Genomic DNA, 16712 nt, shown 5'->3' on the forward strand with positions numbered 1-16712 from the left:
TGCCCACTTAAAGTTATGTTCTTAAGCTTACCAAAACAGAGTATAACTACAAAACAGAAAAGCCTAGGAAAACAAAAGCATAAAAATATTCACTGATTATTGTATGCAGAAAATAAGCAAGTAGGTAGGTACATAGTTAAGAGGAATGCCACAGTTCTGAGTCAATTTTATTTAAATCTATCTCATAGTAAATAAAAAATGAAACATTTACTCAATAGGTCTAAAATGACCTATCAAACCCATTTAAAGCATAATCACTCAACTCTCCTAAATATAAAGCATCTATAGTATGACATTATGTACTAGCCATTTTTCAGAGATCATGAAACAATTTTTAACATGATGTTATGACAGATATATTCCCTAAAGTTTAAAAAGACCTAGGAAATAAGCCAGACAAAATTTCAGCTCACAAGAATGTAAGTGAAAACATCTGGGAGAAAAGAATCTCCTGCAGGTCTAAAATTGCAAAAAGAAGAGAGAAATTTTCAAACAGTAACAGGGAAAAAGAAACATGCTAATAAATCACATATAGGAAGCTAAATAAGATTTGTTTCTATGGCAACACCATTAGATCACAACTTTACCTCTGTCTGTCTATAGGTGGAAGAAAAATGGGGCACAGAAAAAGGAGTTATAATCAAGACCTCAGAGTCTAGAACAGAAATTCAGATTCAGCTCTCTGAACTACAAACCATGCACTAGTTCATCAAGAAGGTAAGCTGTGAGAAATCAACTTACCCCATTCAGGCTGCCTAAATCTTTCACCAAATGTTCATCTGCAGCGGTATCATAATTGATTACGGCATGTTGCTTATCCACACTGCGAGACTGAAAGGAATTTTTAAAGTCAATAAATACAATGACGTATTAGAATACTATCAAAGATTTTAAACTAGATGCATAATATTATTAGATTAGTTGAGAGAATAGGGAAGTACCAAACAAAAGTGCATTACATGAGATTAAAACTGTATTACTATTATACAACAAATTCACCATAATTCCCCAAAGAAATTAGCAAAATTAAAAAAAATTATTTCTACTCAATGTACATGTTCTAATTCTGAGAGAATTTATATGAAACTTTTCATGGAAATTATGTTGTAATATTTTATATGTTTTTCTCCATAATGTTAGGGGTGGAACCCATGTCTCTGTGTGCTAGGTTAAGTGATATGCCATTGATCTACATCCCATCCTTTAAATGTTTTATTATTTAAGAAAAAACCAAAACAATACCCTGAAGAATCTTTTTCTTTAAATACTGAAAATTTTAATTGTACAGCAACCCAAAGACTTATATAAAAGAATCATAATGAGGTAACTCTGTCTTTAATTATCCTTGCTTGAAATGTGGATTCTAAAACTGGGTTTCTTGGGTAAGCTTTAGGAGTGAAAGAAAGCCAATAAAAAGGAATGTAATAGTTTTTTAAAGTTCCTTTTAAGTCCCTTTTTAAAGTCCTCTCCCCTCTTCTCTCCAGAAGTCAGTTGTGTGTAGATCATTTACAAACCTTTGGAAACTGCTATTGAAAAGAAGTATTAGTACAATCACAGGAAGAAATAGCTTGGGAACCAATGAACCTTAACACTGTAACTATTTACTATAAGGCAGCTATGTAAACTTTTAAGCAGCAAAGGTGGCACCAGAAATGGCAAGGAAATATGACTTCTACTTTACTGTCTAATATGTAAACAACTTGGAAGTTATCACCTCCACTCCCATTAGAAAAATATGGAATAGGGGCTGGGGATATGGCCTAGTGGCAAGAGTGCTTGCCTCGTATACATGAGGCCCTGGGTTCGATTCCCCAGCACCACATATACAGAAAACGGCCAGAAGGGGCGCTGTGGCTCAAGTGGCAGAGTGCTAGCCTTGAGCAAGAAGAAGCCAGGGACAGTGCTCAGGCCCCGAGTCCAAGCCCAGGACTGGCCAAAAAAAAAACACAACAAAATGGTGGAGCACCAGCCTTGAGTGGAAAATGTAAATGACAGTGCCCAAGCCCTGAGTTTAAATCCAGTACCAGCACACATTCAAAAAAAAAAGAAAAAAGAAAAATATGGAATAAACTGGGTGTTGGTGGCTCATACCTGTAATCCTACCTACTGAGGAGGCTGAGACCTGAACATCCCAATTCAAATCCAGTAAAGGCAGTTAAGTACATGAGATGCTGATCTCCAATAAACCACCAAAAAAAACAGAAGTGGAGTTGTGGGTCAAATGGTAGAACACCAGCCATGTGCACAAAAGCTCAGGGATAGCACCTAGGCCCTGAGTTCAAGCCCCCAAATACACACACACACACACACACACACACACACACACACACACACACACACACACACGAACAAACAAAAACCAAAACGTCATCTCAGGATGGGGTTGGGCTAAGAAGGAGGGTGAATAAGAATGAATATAGTCAAAATTGTTTATTTCTATGTATGAAAGTAGAACAAAACCTGTTGGAATTGTTTTTAGGAAGGGGGAAGAAGGGCAAGGGGGACCAGCAGAGGGGTTGAGACTGATGGGAATACTCTGTATACATGTGTGGAAATATCACAATGAAACCTCACCTTGTACAATTACATTAATTGTAAAATGATTTAGAATAAAACAATAAAAACAAGAATAACACCTATCTCAGAAGGCAAATTGCCAAGTGGGACGTATGAAGATAAGCGAACAGAGAAAGACTGGCTTTAAACATAACAATTCTTTTCTTTTCCTACGTCGTATATCTAGAAGCCCAATATATATGTCAAGGTACTGATATATCTATCAGGGGGAGGGAAAAGGCATCCACAATGGAATATATCTAGGGCATTCTGTTTCTGGTCCCCTATTCAAAAACGTGTGCTCAAAACAACTACTATTTTAACCAAATCCTAACAAAGGAGAACAGGAATCCCCAGTGCCAACCCTTGATATTGTCTAACTTATCTAACGAGGCAGAAAGATTAAAACAAACAAACAAACCACCAAAATAACAAAAAACCCTAATAATTAGTACTTTGGTACTTTGGAAGGCCATAACCCCAGCTAAGTTTGAAAACTAGTCACAGTATTATGCTTTGCTTCCACAAACAACCTTATCACACCAAGTGAAGCTTTCATGGAGAACTGAAAGCTCAGATCCTGGAAGGACTCTCTAGTTTCAAACCTAACACAGGAGACAAAAACAAGAACACAAAACACAAATCAAATGAACTCCTTATAACAACGTGCTGTAAGTCCTACCTCAAATGATCTCTACTACAAATAAACATTTATGAAATTACAAATTAAAAATCCCTAAGTGACTTACCAGTCCAAATTGGCAAGATTTCCTACTGTCATTTGGAATTCAAAACTCTATAGTACGTAGAAATTAATGTCATATTACTTAAAACCTACATATTTATCAAACATGTTTATTCTTCAAAGCTTTAAAGGTAATTCTTAGGTTTGGCTAAGTTTTCATAGCAATTGAATTCCAGAGAAAGTACCAATTTCATAATCAAAATGTCTCCTGTGAATGTAATATTGCTGCCACTTCTCTACTGTCAACCTTGAAAACTGTCTATCTTCGTCATAACTAATCATTTACAGCTACTGGCATAAAGCACCTGCATTAAAGCTAAAACTTAGGCTTCAGTTTGATTATTTGGGTATCACATCACTATTCGATTAGGCAACAAAAGTGAAAACAAATATTTGGGCCTATCAAAATAAAACGCTTCTATATAACCAGGAAAACAATCAACGAACTAATTTGGAAATCCAAGGGAAAATGTTACATATCTGGTTAGAGTTATTAGCCAGAATTAAAAGAGACAAACCAACCAACAAACAGAAGCCCAAAAACTCATATAACTCAATAGTGAAAAAAAATTCAATTTTAAAATGAGCAAACCAATGATTAGGTATGTCTGGAAAGAAATGAAAATGGCCAAGCTGGTATGCAATTGCTTAAAAACAAAAACAAAAAGACCTTGGAGTTGGACGCATTGCTTAGACAGATAGTAGAACACGAGCCAATGAGTGAAAGCGTGAGATGCAGAGCTCAAGTCCCAGTCTTGGACCAAAAAAAAAAAAAAAAGTATACAAGTGCTTAACTAACTTAACCATTAGGGAAATGCAAACCAATGTTGTAGCTATATAGAAAACAGTATTGAGGTTTCTAAAGAAATTAAAAATAGAACTACCATATGACCCAGCAATATGTTCTGGGCACATACCATAAAAAAGTGAAATCCACTGCTTAAAGACATCTCTACGCTACCATGAACATTGTAGCATCATTCACAATAGCCAAGCTATGGAAATAACCTAAAATAAAATGGCTATATGCAGAAATAATGGAATATTATGCAGCCCTAAGAAAGAGTGAGAACCTTCCATTTGCTCCTACACATATGGTAATTGAAGGATATGATGCCCAAAATATACTAATATAGAGAGCATGATCTCACTTCTCTGTGGAAACATTAAGAACTACACACATACCGACAGAAAACAGTTGTTAGCTGGGCAGTAGGGGTAGGGTAAGGAAATGTAGGTCAGAGAAGACAAAGCTGTAGCTAAGTAGGAGTAAGTCTAGAGATCTAATATACGACATGAAGACTATGTCACAAAATTGTACTGCATTCAGGATTCATACTAAGTGAGGTTTTGTAGCTATATGATAGGACTGATATGCGAATTTGCTTGATTACAGTAAATATATGTAAATATATATGTACATATCCTAGCTCAACATATTAAATACCTTCTACATAAATAATACATTTCATATTCACCCACCCCCCAAATCTTTAATTATGTTCAAGTCATAGTAGTATCACATTCTAAAAGAATCAGTGAAACTGAGTTTAGTATCATTAAAGTGTAGGTTAAAATTCAGTTTTATGGGGGGCGGGGGGGAAGGGAAGTGGAGAGAGGGTAAGGTGGGGGAAAAATGAGGGAGGAGGTAACAAACTGTACAAGAAATGTACCCAAGGACTAACGTATGAAACTGTAACCTCTCTGTACATCAATTTGACAATAAAATAAAAATTAAAAAAAGAATAAACATTTCTATTCCAAGACCTCATCTTAAAAAATATAATCCTCAAAACTTAACTTACAGATGATTCAAGGGCAAAATGATGATGCTAGAGTTAAAAAGTGCGACAGAAAGTTTACCAGTAAGCACTGTGATTCTCTAGCAAAAAATTTCATGTCTAAGTGAGTAGAAAAGCATTTTGTATGTCACTAACGACATATAAAAGGTAGAATCATACCTGTAGCATGAGCTCGCAGTCATCTCTTCCAACAAAAATCATTTCCCGAGGCAGCCTGTGGCGAGTGCCTCCACTGCTCACCAAAAACCAGGATGTTAAGCTCATTTTCTGCTTAGCGTCTGAGTCTTTGGCAAAGCTACGTCATCCTGCAATAGGGAAGGAAACACACACTTAGATATACTTAGCTATAGTATCTATTTATAAATCATATAAGTCGGCCTAACCACAGTATGGCAATTATCTTTGTATCCAATGTATATTAAGTTGTCATCAGTAATGTAAGCCACATATTCCATGAAGCATCCAATTAAAAAGAAAAGAAATAGGTGGCCAGTCAATAAAGTTTCAACCATATTTCTGAAAAGCCTTTAAAGTAGCTTATGAAAGTCTGCAATCTTCAAGTAAAGGTCCACATTAATACAATTAGAAAATAGCTGTGCTGTACAAATAACTGTCTTATTCATCGTTTTAAGAAGAATAAATTCAAAAGAAGTGCACATGATATGTAGCTAATAACTACTGAGGCCAAAAATGGACCATTAGCTGGGCAAAGTGGCTACTAATCCTGGCTATTTTGGAAGCAGAAACCAGAGGATTGCAATTAGAGGCCAGGCAGGGCAAAAAGAAGCCCCCATCTCAAACCAATAGCTGTGGATAGTGGTGTACACCCGCCACCCCCACTACACAGGAAACATACATATAAGGATCACAGTACAGCCTGTCACAAAGATATGAGACCCCATTAAAAAATAATAAAACCAAGAAGGGTTCGAGTTCAAGCGGTAGAGGGCCTCTCTAGAAAGACAAAGCTTCTATTTCAAAACGCTGTACTACCAAAACACCCTTTTAGTTTCTGAAAAACAATAATAAAATCACCTAAAACTCAAAATGTAAATTTTATAATTCAGTATTGGGCCTTGAGACCATGCAGTAGCTCCTGTTTTATAAGTGGGAAAGTAATAGAGAGCTGCTCCCTGTTTTTATTTGGAACACTCTCCCTACGACAACTACCCCCAGCATGAGTAACACAACACCTGGTTGGTTGTTTTTGGCAACACTAAGAAGGTTTGTGCGACCCAGGCTCCTTTAGATGACAAAAGAGACCTTTGGTTTGAACTTGTGTAAGACATGATCCAAGTTTTACCGAGATGTGAAAACAGCCATATTATGTTTCAGCTTTCAGATTAGTCAACAAGACATGGAAGTTACAGTTGTTTCTGAGTTAAAATTCCAATCATACTTCCTAAGTGACTGTAATACATATTCACACAAGATATGTGATATATGAGATTTATAATAACATAACTATATAATTATAACATATAATAATTTATAAGATACAATTAAATAATGTATATCATTTTGTATATAGTAATGCTTCTACAACTCAGGTATTTTATCTATAAGAAGGAAGAAATCAAGTACATAGAACTAAGACAAAAGATGTAACTACAGAAAATATCTGAAGAATCTAGTTTGGAACAATGGTATGTATTAAAATTAAGTTTCAGTTTTTTCCATGGCAGTAGTTACTATCACCCATCCACTACGACAGTAACTACAAGGACTCTAGAGACAAGACAGGCAATAAGGGCCTAGAATCTTTGGGCTGTGTGTGTGTATGTGCGTGCACACACACATGAGCATGCATGAACATGTATGTATGCGTGCAGATCCTGGGACTTGAACTCAAGGCCTGAGCACTGTTCCTGAGCTTTCGTGCACAAGGCTAGTGCTCTACCACTTGAGCCACAGCTCTACTTCTGGCTTTTTGGATATAAGAGTCTCACAGACAACTGAGGGGCTAGCAAAGGCAGGCCACCAATTTTCAACCATCACTGGCTTTTATAACTTCCAAGGGATTAATAAAGACAGTGTATGTTACTTTCCCTTCTTTTGGAACATCTTTTAAATCTTTATTAGGCCATTAGCTGAGTGAAGAGATGACAGATTAAACTTTACTAATCATACACAATGATTATGCACCTAGGATGCATAGGCCATAAAGAGGTTTCAACTGTTAAGACTCAAAAACTGTTGAAGATTCAATGGGAAAAACCTCTAAATCTGAAGACATCAATATACATACTGAAGAATTCCAACAAACTCCAAGCAGAGACAAACTAAAAGAGATTCCTAAGAAAACATGTTACAAAGTATCAAAACCTAAAAAAGCCCCACACTTTGAAAACAGGGAACTCTATGCCCCAGGGACCCTCAATAAGACCAACACATTTCCTTTCAGAAAGTATAGATTCCAAAAGGGAATGAGGTGGCACAAAGTCCTGAAAGAAGTGAATGTCAACCAAGCACTCTAGATCTCACAGTCATCTTTGAAACATGAATCAGAAATTAAGCCAGAAGTGGTAAATCATGATTGTAATCCTAGCTACTCAGGAGGCAGAGATTGAGAGAACTACAGTTTGAGGTCAGCTCGGCCACAAAGTTAGCAAAAATCCATCTCAACTAAAATAAACTTAAAAAAAGAGCTGGGCACAGTGGTATGCACTGCAATGCCAGCTATCTGGGAGGTCATGAGGAGGAGGATCACTGTCTATGTGAGAAAAGAGGGCTAGTGCTAAAGTGGCAGAATGCCTACCTTGCAAGTCCAAGGCCCTGAGTTCAAAACCTAGTCAAACAGAAACTAACCAGGGCACCGGCTCATATAATGTGATGTCATATAACTCTATGATAATGGATGAAAGTGTTTTTGTTTTAATTTATAATTTTAAAATATATAATCCTAGCTACTGAAGGGGCTGGATCTGAGGACCATGGTTCAAAGCCAGACAAAAAAAGTAAAGTCTATGAGACTCTTATCTTCCAATAACCAAAAAGTCAGAAGTAGAGCTAGGTCTCAACTGGTTGAGAACTAGCACTGACCAAAAAAGAAGCTGAGGGACAGCACCCAGGCTGAGTTCAAGCTTGAGGACTGGCACAAAAATAAATAAAATTAAGATGTTTCTAGTGAAATAAAAGCTTAGAGTTCATTAGACTTTCTTAGGGGAGGGAATGTAAGAAAGAGACTTTCAGGAAAGGACACTAGATAGTAACCTAAGATCATAAGGGGAAAAATCAGTAGTACAGTTAACTATTATAATAAAGGTAATAAATCCAGTGTTACTGTACTTTTTTTTTTTTAAAAATAAACTTTAGAAAAAAAACAGAGCTGGGAATAGAACCAAGGGCTTCCCATCTGCTAGGTAACTACCACTGAACTACATGCCCAGATCTGTGTTGTTATTGCATTTTGGATATAGTTTGTAACACTTATTTTTTTTCCTGCATGATTTGATAAAGGCACAAAGCAGTAATCATAAAGGTTACTTGGTATATTATCTATAAAGGTAAGCCCATGACAATTGCAATACAAGGATAGAGGGACTGGTACACACCAAAGTAGAAAATACTGAGTTGATATTGGTTAACCTTGGTTTATAATTTTGAGATATTAATTATAGCATGTAAGAAAATGATCTAAGTTATCAAGAAAACAACTAAAGTAAACAAAGAAAAATGAAAGAAGGGAATAAAAATACCAAGGTACAAAATAATTAACTAAAAATTTTAAAAAGCAATAATGAAAATTTCAGGAAAATGTATAACATACATAAAACTAAACAAAAGTGAAGTAAAAGCTTTACCAGAAATTACATTAAACAGAAAATTTCCTGCTAAAAGGCAGAGAAAGGCTGGATCAAAGAAAAGGTTCTATCTATACACTGCAAAATTTACTTTGCAGTTTCAATTACATGGGATTCAAATATATGAAATGGAAACTTTTATAAACCAACACTTGTTAAGATTTATTTACTTATTTATTGCTGATCCTGGGGCTTGAACTCAGGGGCTAGGCCCTGTCCCTGAGCCTATTTGTGCTCAAGGCTAGTAATCTACCACTTTAGCCACAGTGCCACTTCCAGTTAACTGGCGATTAACTGGAATGAGTCTCATGGACTTTCCTGCCTGGGCTAGTTTCAACCCAGGATCTTCAGATCTCAGCCTCCTGCGTAGCTAGACAGGTGTGGTTTAATAGAATTTCACTGAAATACATACTTATCACTTTACAAGGAGTTAAATAGCTGCAACAGAGGCCATATAGCGCCAAAGCCTAAAGTGTGTACAGTACTGATAGCAGTTTTCAGTCTTACCATTTTGGGTGAAATAATTTTTAATATATTTCACATTTATCTACCTTTTCAAATCAAAATTATGAATTCAAATGAATTTTAGTAGTGGTTCATGACAGCTATAAACAACCAACATACTATGCCATAAAGTAACTCTACATTACTTCCTCAGAATTTAGTATGGAGTAATGATGTATACTAATTATATATGTTACATATAATTATATATGAGACTCTGTACTTGCATTTATGGTTTTTCTTTTCCCTATTAACAGTAGATTCATCATAATAGTCACGTCCCTCCTCCAATGCCTAAAAATAATAAAAACATAAAATACAACCACTTTCTGTGGTTTAAATTACAGGTCAGGCATCCCTAACCTGAAAACATGACATTCATCATGATTTTTTTTTTTTTTTTTGGCCAGTCCTGCGGCTTGGACTCAGGGCCTGAGCACTGTCCCTGGCTTCCTTTTGCTCAAGGCTAGCACTCTGCCACTTGAGCCACAGAGCCACTTCTGGTTGTTTTCTATATATGTGGTGCTGGGGAATCGAACCCAGGGCCTCATGTATACGAGGCAAGCACTCTTGCCACTAGGCCATATCCCCAGCTCCTCATCATCATGATTTTCTTCAAAGGGTTTCTTTCTTTCTTTCTTTGGTCGGCTGTGGGGCTTGAACTCTGGGCCTAGGCACTGTCCCTGAGTTCTTCAGCTCAAGGCTAGTGCTCTACCATTGAACCACAGTGCCACTTCTGGTTTTCTGGTGGTTAACTGGAGATAAGAGTCTCACACACTTTCCTGCCTTGGATGTCTTTGAACCTTGATCCTCATATCTCAGTCTCCTGAGTAGCTAGGATTACAGGCATGAGCTACCAGTGCCCAGCAAGGGTTTCATATTTTGAAGCATAGTTTCAGATTAGGAATGCTCCTAGAGCAAGAGTCCCAAATCCAAGGAACACAAACCTGAAATACTCTGGTGTGCGGTATTTTGGGTAAGGGACATTCAACCAATGCATGTAGTTTCATAGGCTGTTAAGACAAAAATTTTGTCACTGATGGCTTTAGGTATTCTTTTTTTGTTGTTGTTCATTAGTTGGTAGGCAGAATTCTTTTTTTTTTTTTTTCCCTCAAGGCTAGCACTCTGCCACTTGAGCCACAGGGCCTCTTCTGGCCTTTTCTATATACATGGCACTGAGGAATCAAACCCAGGGCTTCATGTATATGAGGCAAGCACTCTTGCCACTAGGTCATATTCCCAGCCCTGATAGGCAGAATTCTAGAGGTGAGATGTTATTGAAAAAACAAATGTCATCTTTCCGAGTGAAAGCCTAAAGTAAGTAAAAAGATTTCCTAAATTCAAATAAATGGATTTGCTACATCTAGGGCACTGTTTTTGCTATCTACTACAACAGAAGAATTTTATGCAATAAGTAATTTAAGAGACTAAAACATTAGCCCCAAAACTTTAAGTGAAGTTTCAGAGATTGGATCACATAGTATATATTAACTCACTACTCATTAAAAATAATCTGTGTAAGACTTAGGTTAACTCTCAACAACACATGCAGGGTCTACAAGTTTTATAGTGTGTGTGTGTGTGTGTGTGTGTGTGTGTGTGTGTGTGTGTGTACTTGGGGCTTGAAATTAGGGTCTTGGACTCAGCTCAGCTTGCTTTTTTTTTTTGCTAGTCTTAGGGCTTGAACTCTGGGTCCAGTGCTGTCCCTGGGCACCTTTTGCTCAAGACTAGCCCTGTACACCACTTGAGCCATAGCACCACTTAATTTCTTCTGTGACTAACTGGAGATAAGAGACTCACAGACTTTGTTGCTGGAGTTGGCTTTGAATAGCAATCCTCAGATTTCAGCCTCCTGAGTAGTTAGGATTACAGGTGCAAGCCACCAGCACCCAGCTTTTGCTTAAGCTTTCTTGATCATGGCTGTTTCTTGGCCATGTGCTAGTTAATTAATGATCAAAGTCTCATGTATTTTTCTGTGCTATCTGTGAACTGCAATTCTAGAGCTTTCAACTGCCTGTAGCACAGGCGTGAGCCACTGGTGCCCAGCTATACAAATTTTATTATTTTTTTTTTGCCAGTCCTGGGCCTTGGACTCAGGGCCTGAGCACCGTCCCTGTCTTCTTTTTGCTCAAGGCTGGCACTCTACCACTTGAGCCACAGCGCCCCTTCTGGTCGTTTTCTATATATGTGGTGCTGGGGAATTGAACCCAGGGCTTCATGTATAAGAGGTAAGCACTCTTGCCACTAGGCCATATCCCCAGTGCCTATACAAAATTTTTGAATAAGAAATCTTGCCCTGCCATGATGGCATACATCTGTAATCCTAGGAGGAGGGAGGTGGAAACAGGAAGATCAAGAGTTCAAGGCCAGCCAGGGGCTATCCAGCAATACCTTGTCAACACACAAAACCAACAATAACAAAAAGAAAACTATTAAACATTTTTGTGTACAATAGGCAAGAGTCTTAATTAAGACAAAATAGCTAATATTCTAGGAACTCAATTGTGATTTACACACATAAAAGACTATTATCAAGAAATAAATGTAATTTTGTCTCATTTAGACTGATTAATAATATAACTTAAGCAAGATTTCAAACTCTTCCATTTTCCAAATCAGAAATCTTCATTAATCTTTTCTGTTATCATAATATATCTTAAAGCAGACTAAGTATAACATAAAACTGTATGTTTTTATCTTCTGATCTGTGTTTAAGGAAGAAATCCTAGGCTGGGGATAGTAGTTGTTAGAGGATCCCAGCTACCTGGGAGGTGGAGAGAGGAGGATCATGGTGCAAGGTAAGCCTGGACAAAAAGTTAATGAATCCCTATCTCAAAGACTATTGCAGGCACAGTGGCTCAAGTCTGTAACTCCAGCTACATGGTAGCAAAGGTAGGATGAACAGGATGATCAGGTTCTGAAGCTGGCCCTGGGCAAAAATCACGAGACCCTATCTAAAAAACAACTAAAAGGCAAAAAGAGTTGGGGGTGTGACTGTAGTTACAGCACTTTCCTAGCAAGTATAAGGCCTTTGTTCAAACCCCAATACAGCATAAAGAAGGAGGGATATAAATTTCAGTATATGATTAAGTAAACTGAAAAGATCTGTTCTTTTATAAATTTTTCTATTTCTCCATGACAGCCATTCTTTTTTTCCCCAAGAGTTCCATAATACTTCATTCAAATATTTATAATTTAAACTCTGATTTATGGTATTGTACTGCAACTACAAGATTATGTCTCTAGTTGCTGAGCACTGGGAAAGCACAAAACTGTCTTTGTCTTCCTCCCTCCCTTCCTCTCAACAAACCCTTATTGAGAAGCCTCCCAAATCCACGGCCTAGAAGCATCTAGGACACAAAGCAAAGAGCAAAAGACTCTTGCCTCGGGGAACTCAGTCCTGTAGGGAATGCTGGTCAGTACTCCATATTGTACAGACAGTAGCTGTCAAACTGTGTGCTGTCCTGAGTGACACCATTTTATGAAACCATTTGCTCTACTTTGAGAGCAACTGCTGAGGCAGGATGACTCCATCTTGTTTGTGAACTAAGTAGCCACTGTCTGTCCAGCCCCAAAACCTGGGACAAAAAGGATAGGTAACTTATTTACATGAGTGAAACTTTACCATCTTTGAACGTATCAAAATAAACAGGGACAAAATGGACACATGGGAGTATCAAACCTGTCTCATACAAAAAAACAAGTCCACAAAGTCATCTATCACATTAGACCCAGGAGTACCGAGACCTCTCTTGTATCAGGTGCACATGGTGGGTATGGTGTGGTCATCACAATGTCTGTGCACAAGTCAGGGTCAAGAGGCAATGTACTCCTGACTCTAGGGTTTCAGCTCAGCTTGATCCCTGGGCCTGACAGTAGACCGCTGGAATTACAGATTTTTAAACTGTCAGATCTAGTAAGAATGAAATCAATTCTGCACCTTGAACCAGTATCAAGGAACAGCTCTGATGTTTGACACCACCTTGCCTCAACAGCATAGGTGGATGGGTTCCTTATCTAACCACCTACAGTGAGTGTGCATCTTTATCAACTCCAGTTTTTGCCTAGACAGCAAGGTCTCTTTGAATCTTGGGGTGATATTATCTCTTTCTTAAGCTTCCTGTGTCCTAATATTAAGTTAATATCAGTAATTAAAATTGGAATAAAGGACTGCCAAGTGGCTCATGTCTATCAAGCAAAATCGGCAATACTTGGCAAATTAGTGCCAACAAAATTGAAGCTTGTGAATGTATTGAAATCCAATAGACTACGGCATTATAGAGACACAAGTGCGTCCGTTTGTGTTTTTTACATAGCTTACTCAGGACAGATGGTACCACTCCAAATTAGAAGAGGGCTAAAATATGCAGATATTTCATCTCTGTATCTTGGAGCCTACAGCAATGTTTCACCATGCCAATATTGGACAAGTTATTTTCTTTGGGGGGGGGGGTGGGGAAGACTGGTGGGCTGTGTGGCTTGAACTCAGTCAGGGCCTGGGAGCTGTCACTGAGCTTTTCTGCTTAAGACTAGTGCTCTACTACTTTAAGCCACATCACCACTTCTGGTTTTCTGATGGTTATTTAAAGATAATAGTCTCACAGACTTTCCTGCCCGGGCTGGCTTCTAACCTTGATCCTTAGATCTCAGCCTCCTGAGTAGCTAGGATTACAAGTGTGTGCCACCAAGCTTTTTAAAATGAATGAACAAGTAGCTTTGGAGCTGGTACATATCTGGAAGTTTGGATAATCTGAGTATTTCTAGAAGCAGGAAGAAATTATCATTATATCTTAAGTCAGAGACCTTTTGGAGCTCTCTTTTACTTTTCTCTTAGGAACATAGGGTTTTACGCCATAAAAAAGTTTAAAGCTGGGCTGGGGATATGGCCTAGTGGCAAGAGTGCTTGCCTCGTATACATGAGGCCCTGGGTTCGATTCCCCAGCACCACATATACAGAAAACGGCCAAAAGTGGCGCTGTGGCTCAAGTGGCAGAGTGCTAGCCTTGAGCAAGAAGAAGCCAGGGACAGTGCTCAGGCCCTGAGTCCAAGCCGCAGGACTGGCCAAAAAAAAAAAAAAAAAAGGTTAAAGCTCAAACATTTCAAATTCCTATAAAAGCAAAAAACAATGCAGCCTCACAGTTCCATTTCTATGTTCCTGAGATGGAGAGCTATGTTTAATAGTGGACTCTTCTTGGAATCACAGTGCATTTCAGTAGTGAGTAAACTGAAATTTTATTCCTTAAGGTTTAGATCTAAAAAGAGAAGAAACAAAACCCTTGTAGTTGTTAAGCAGAGCATACAGCTTTACTCACACTCTAGGTTTTAACAATACACATTTTACTGCTTATATTTATGTTAAGGAATATTGGTTCTGGTCAATTTGGGAAATGATAGCAAGTGGGGTTTGATATTAGTGTAACTGTAGTAAGTGTAACTTTACAGTTATGAGATAGGTAATGACACTGCAACTACAAACTACTGCATTACAAAACCCATGGCAAAAAAAAAAACCTCAACAGTTTACAGACATGATTAATTTGTTAAAAAAAAAAATAATAATAATAATCAGGGCTGGGGACATAGCCTAGTGGCAAGAGTGCCTGCCTCGGATACACGAGGCCCTAGGTTCGATTCCCCAGCACCACATATACAGAAAACAGCCAGAAGCGGCGCTGTGGCTCAAGTGGCGAAGTGCTAGCCTTGAGCGGGAAGAAGCCAGGGACAGTGCTCAGGCCCTGAGTCCAAGGCCCAGGACTGGCCAAAAATAAATAAATAAATAATCGGTGGATGCAATTGCTTGAGCAAAAACACATTAAAGACAGTCCATCCTTATACTCTGAAAATCAGCTGGCTGACTCATAAGAAGGCTTTACAGAGAGTAAGTGTCTTCTTATCCCACAATTCGTGCTATTGCAGAGAAAGAAATGGTCTCACGTTAGGACCCTCAGTGTACACAATGGAAAATACTTTCCTATAACCTAGGCATTTTTATTTTAATAAAATATTATCTACTTCTGCATCCATGTGACAACTTTTCTTCTTTTCCTCTGGAGGCAGGAAAGAGTGATAATGATCTTTATGTGCCTGGCTCAAAATCTACTTCTATTTCCCCGAATGATGTGATTTTTTCCTAAGTGAAAATGTAAACAAAGGGAAAGAAAATGATAAACATTGTCATTTAAGCCAGCAATAGGGCTTACAAATTAAAATGAACTCACTGATGGGCAATGATAGCACACACCTGTAATACTAGCTACTCAGGAGGCTGTGAAGCTCCTGGCTTGAAGCCAGCCAGGTAGACAATCTGAGAAAAAAGACCCAAGTGGAGATGTGGCTCAAATGGTAGTGTATCAGTCTTGAGCAGAAAGAGCTAAGCGAGAATGTAAGGCCCTAAGTTTAAGCCCCAGTACACTGCAAATACACGCATGCGCACCCCCCGCCCCCCAGAAAAACCCTCACTCAGCAACTTACTTTATGAACTTGATAGGTTTTTATAATTTGTATTATCTTTGTTTTTTTTTTTTTGGTCCTAAGGTTTGAACTCTGGGCTTGGGCACTGTCCCTAAACTACTTTTGCTCAAGGCTAGCACTCTACCACTTGAGCTACAGCATCACTTCTAGCTTTGTCTTTGATTAATTAGAGTCTCATGGACTTTCCTGCCTCGGCTGGCTTTGAATTGTGAACGTCAGATTTCAGCCTCCTGAGCAGTTAAGATTACAGGAATAAGCCACCATCACCCAGCTTGTACTGACTTTTTAATCTATCATACCAAGTACCTAAAGGTGTACTTCAGAATTCCATTTCACATTTTCCCCATATTCAGTCCCTAATAGAAAATATCCTTGACATTAAAAGTTTGTTATCTTAATACCACATATTTGTTTAAATAAAGTAGCTTTCTGTAACTGCTTATAGTCATATATATGAAAGGACCATATATTTAGTATTTTATGTGGAACTATATAATTGTTTTAAACTAAAAATTACGCAGTTCTGGGAAATGGATATAAACATTACACACTAATTACACAAGACTCCAGTCTTATACAATTATAAATTGAATTAATCCATTTTTTTCATTCACAAGGACTCCACATTACAGATAATAGGGAGAGAATAAAGACCAATATTAAAAAGTTCCTAATTTCATGATAGCAACTACAGATAGCTATATAAAAAAGACCATTTCAGTGATATTGAGGAGGAAAAAGAAACACAGCAAAAGGATGACATAGTAGCTTAGGGCGGTGCTTTTTAGGCTGGATGGTCAGATGAAATGTCTGGGAAACTGACATGCTTAG

General features: G+C 37.9%; 1 protein-coding gene across 14 annotated transcripts in view; it reads right to left on the bottom strand.

Annotated features, from left to right (window-relative positions):
* The window catches only part of Cep170 (centrosomal protein 170), a 95329-nt gene that overhangs the window by 65991 nt on the left and 12626 nt on the right, over positions 1–16712 (bottom strand). For 13 of the 14 annotated variants that reach the window (XM_048357450.1, XM_048357461.1, XM_048357463.1 and 10 more), the window contains exons 2-3: positions 5263–5408; positions 742–831 (exon numbers count right to left, since the gene is read on the bottom strand). In XM_048357450.1, coding sequence (XP_048213407.1) covers positions 742–831; positions 5263–5367 — 195 coding nt within the window. In that variant the 5' untranslated portion in view covers positions 5368–5408. Of the gene's footprint in view, positions 1–741; positions 832–5262; positions 5409–14722; positions 14743–16712 lie in introns of those variants that run through there. The other variant, XM_048357452.1, reaches the window with a different exon arrangement.

The sequence above is a fragment of the Perognathus longimembris genome, chromosome 11 (assembly GCF_023159225.1).
Source record: "Perognathus longimembris pacificus isolate PPM17 chromosome 11, ASM2315922v1, whole genome shotgun sequence".
NCBI classification, from domain to species: domain Eukaryota; kingdom Metazoa; phylum Chordata; class Mammalia; order Rodentia; family Heteromyidae; genus Perognathus; species Perognathus longimembris.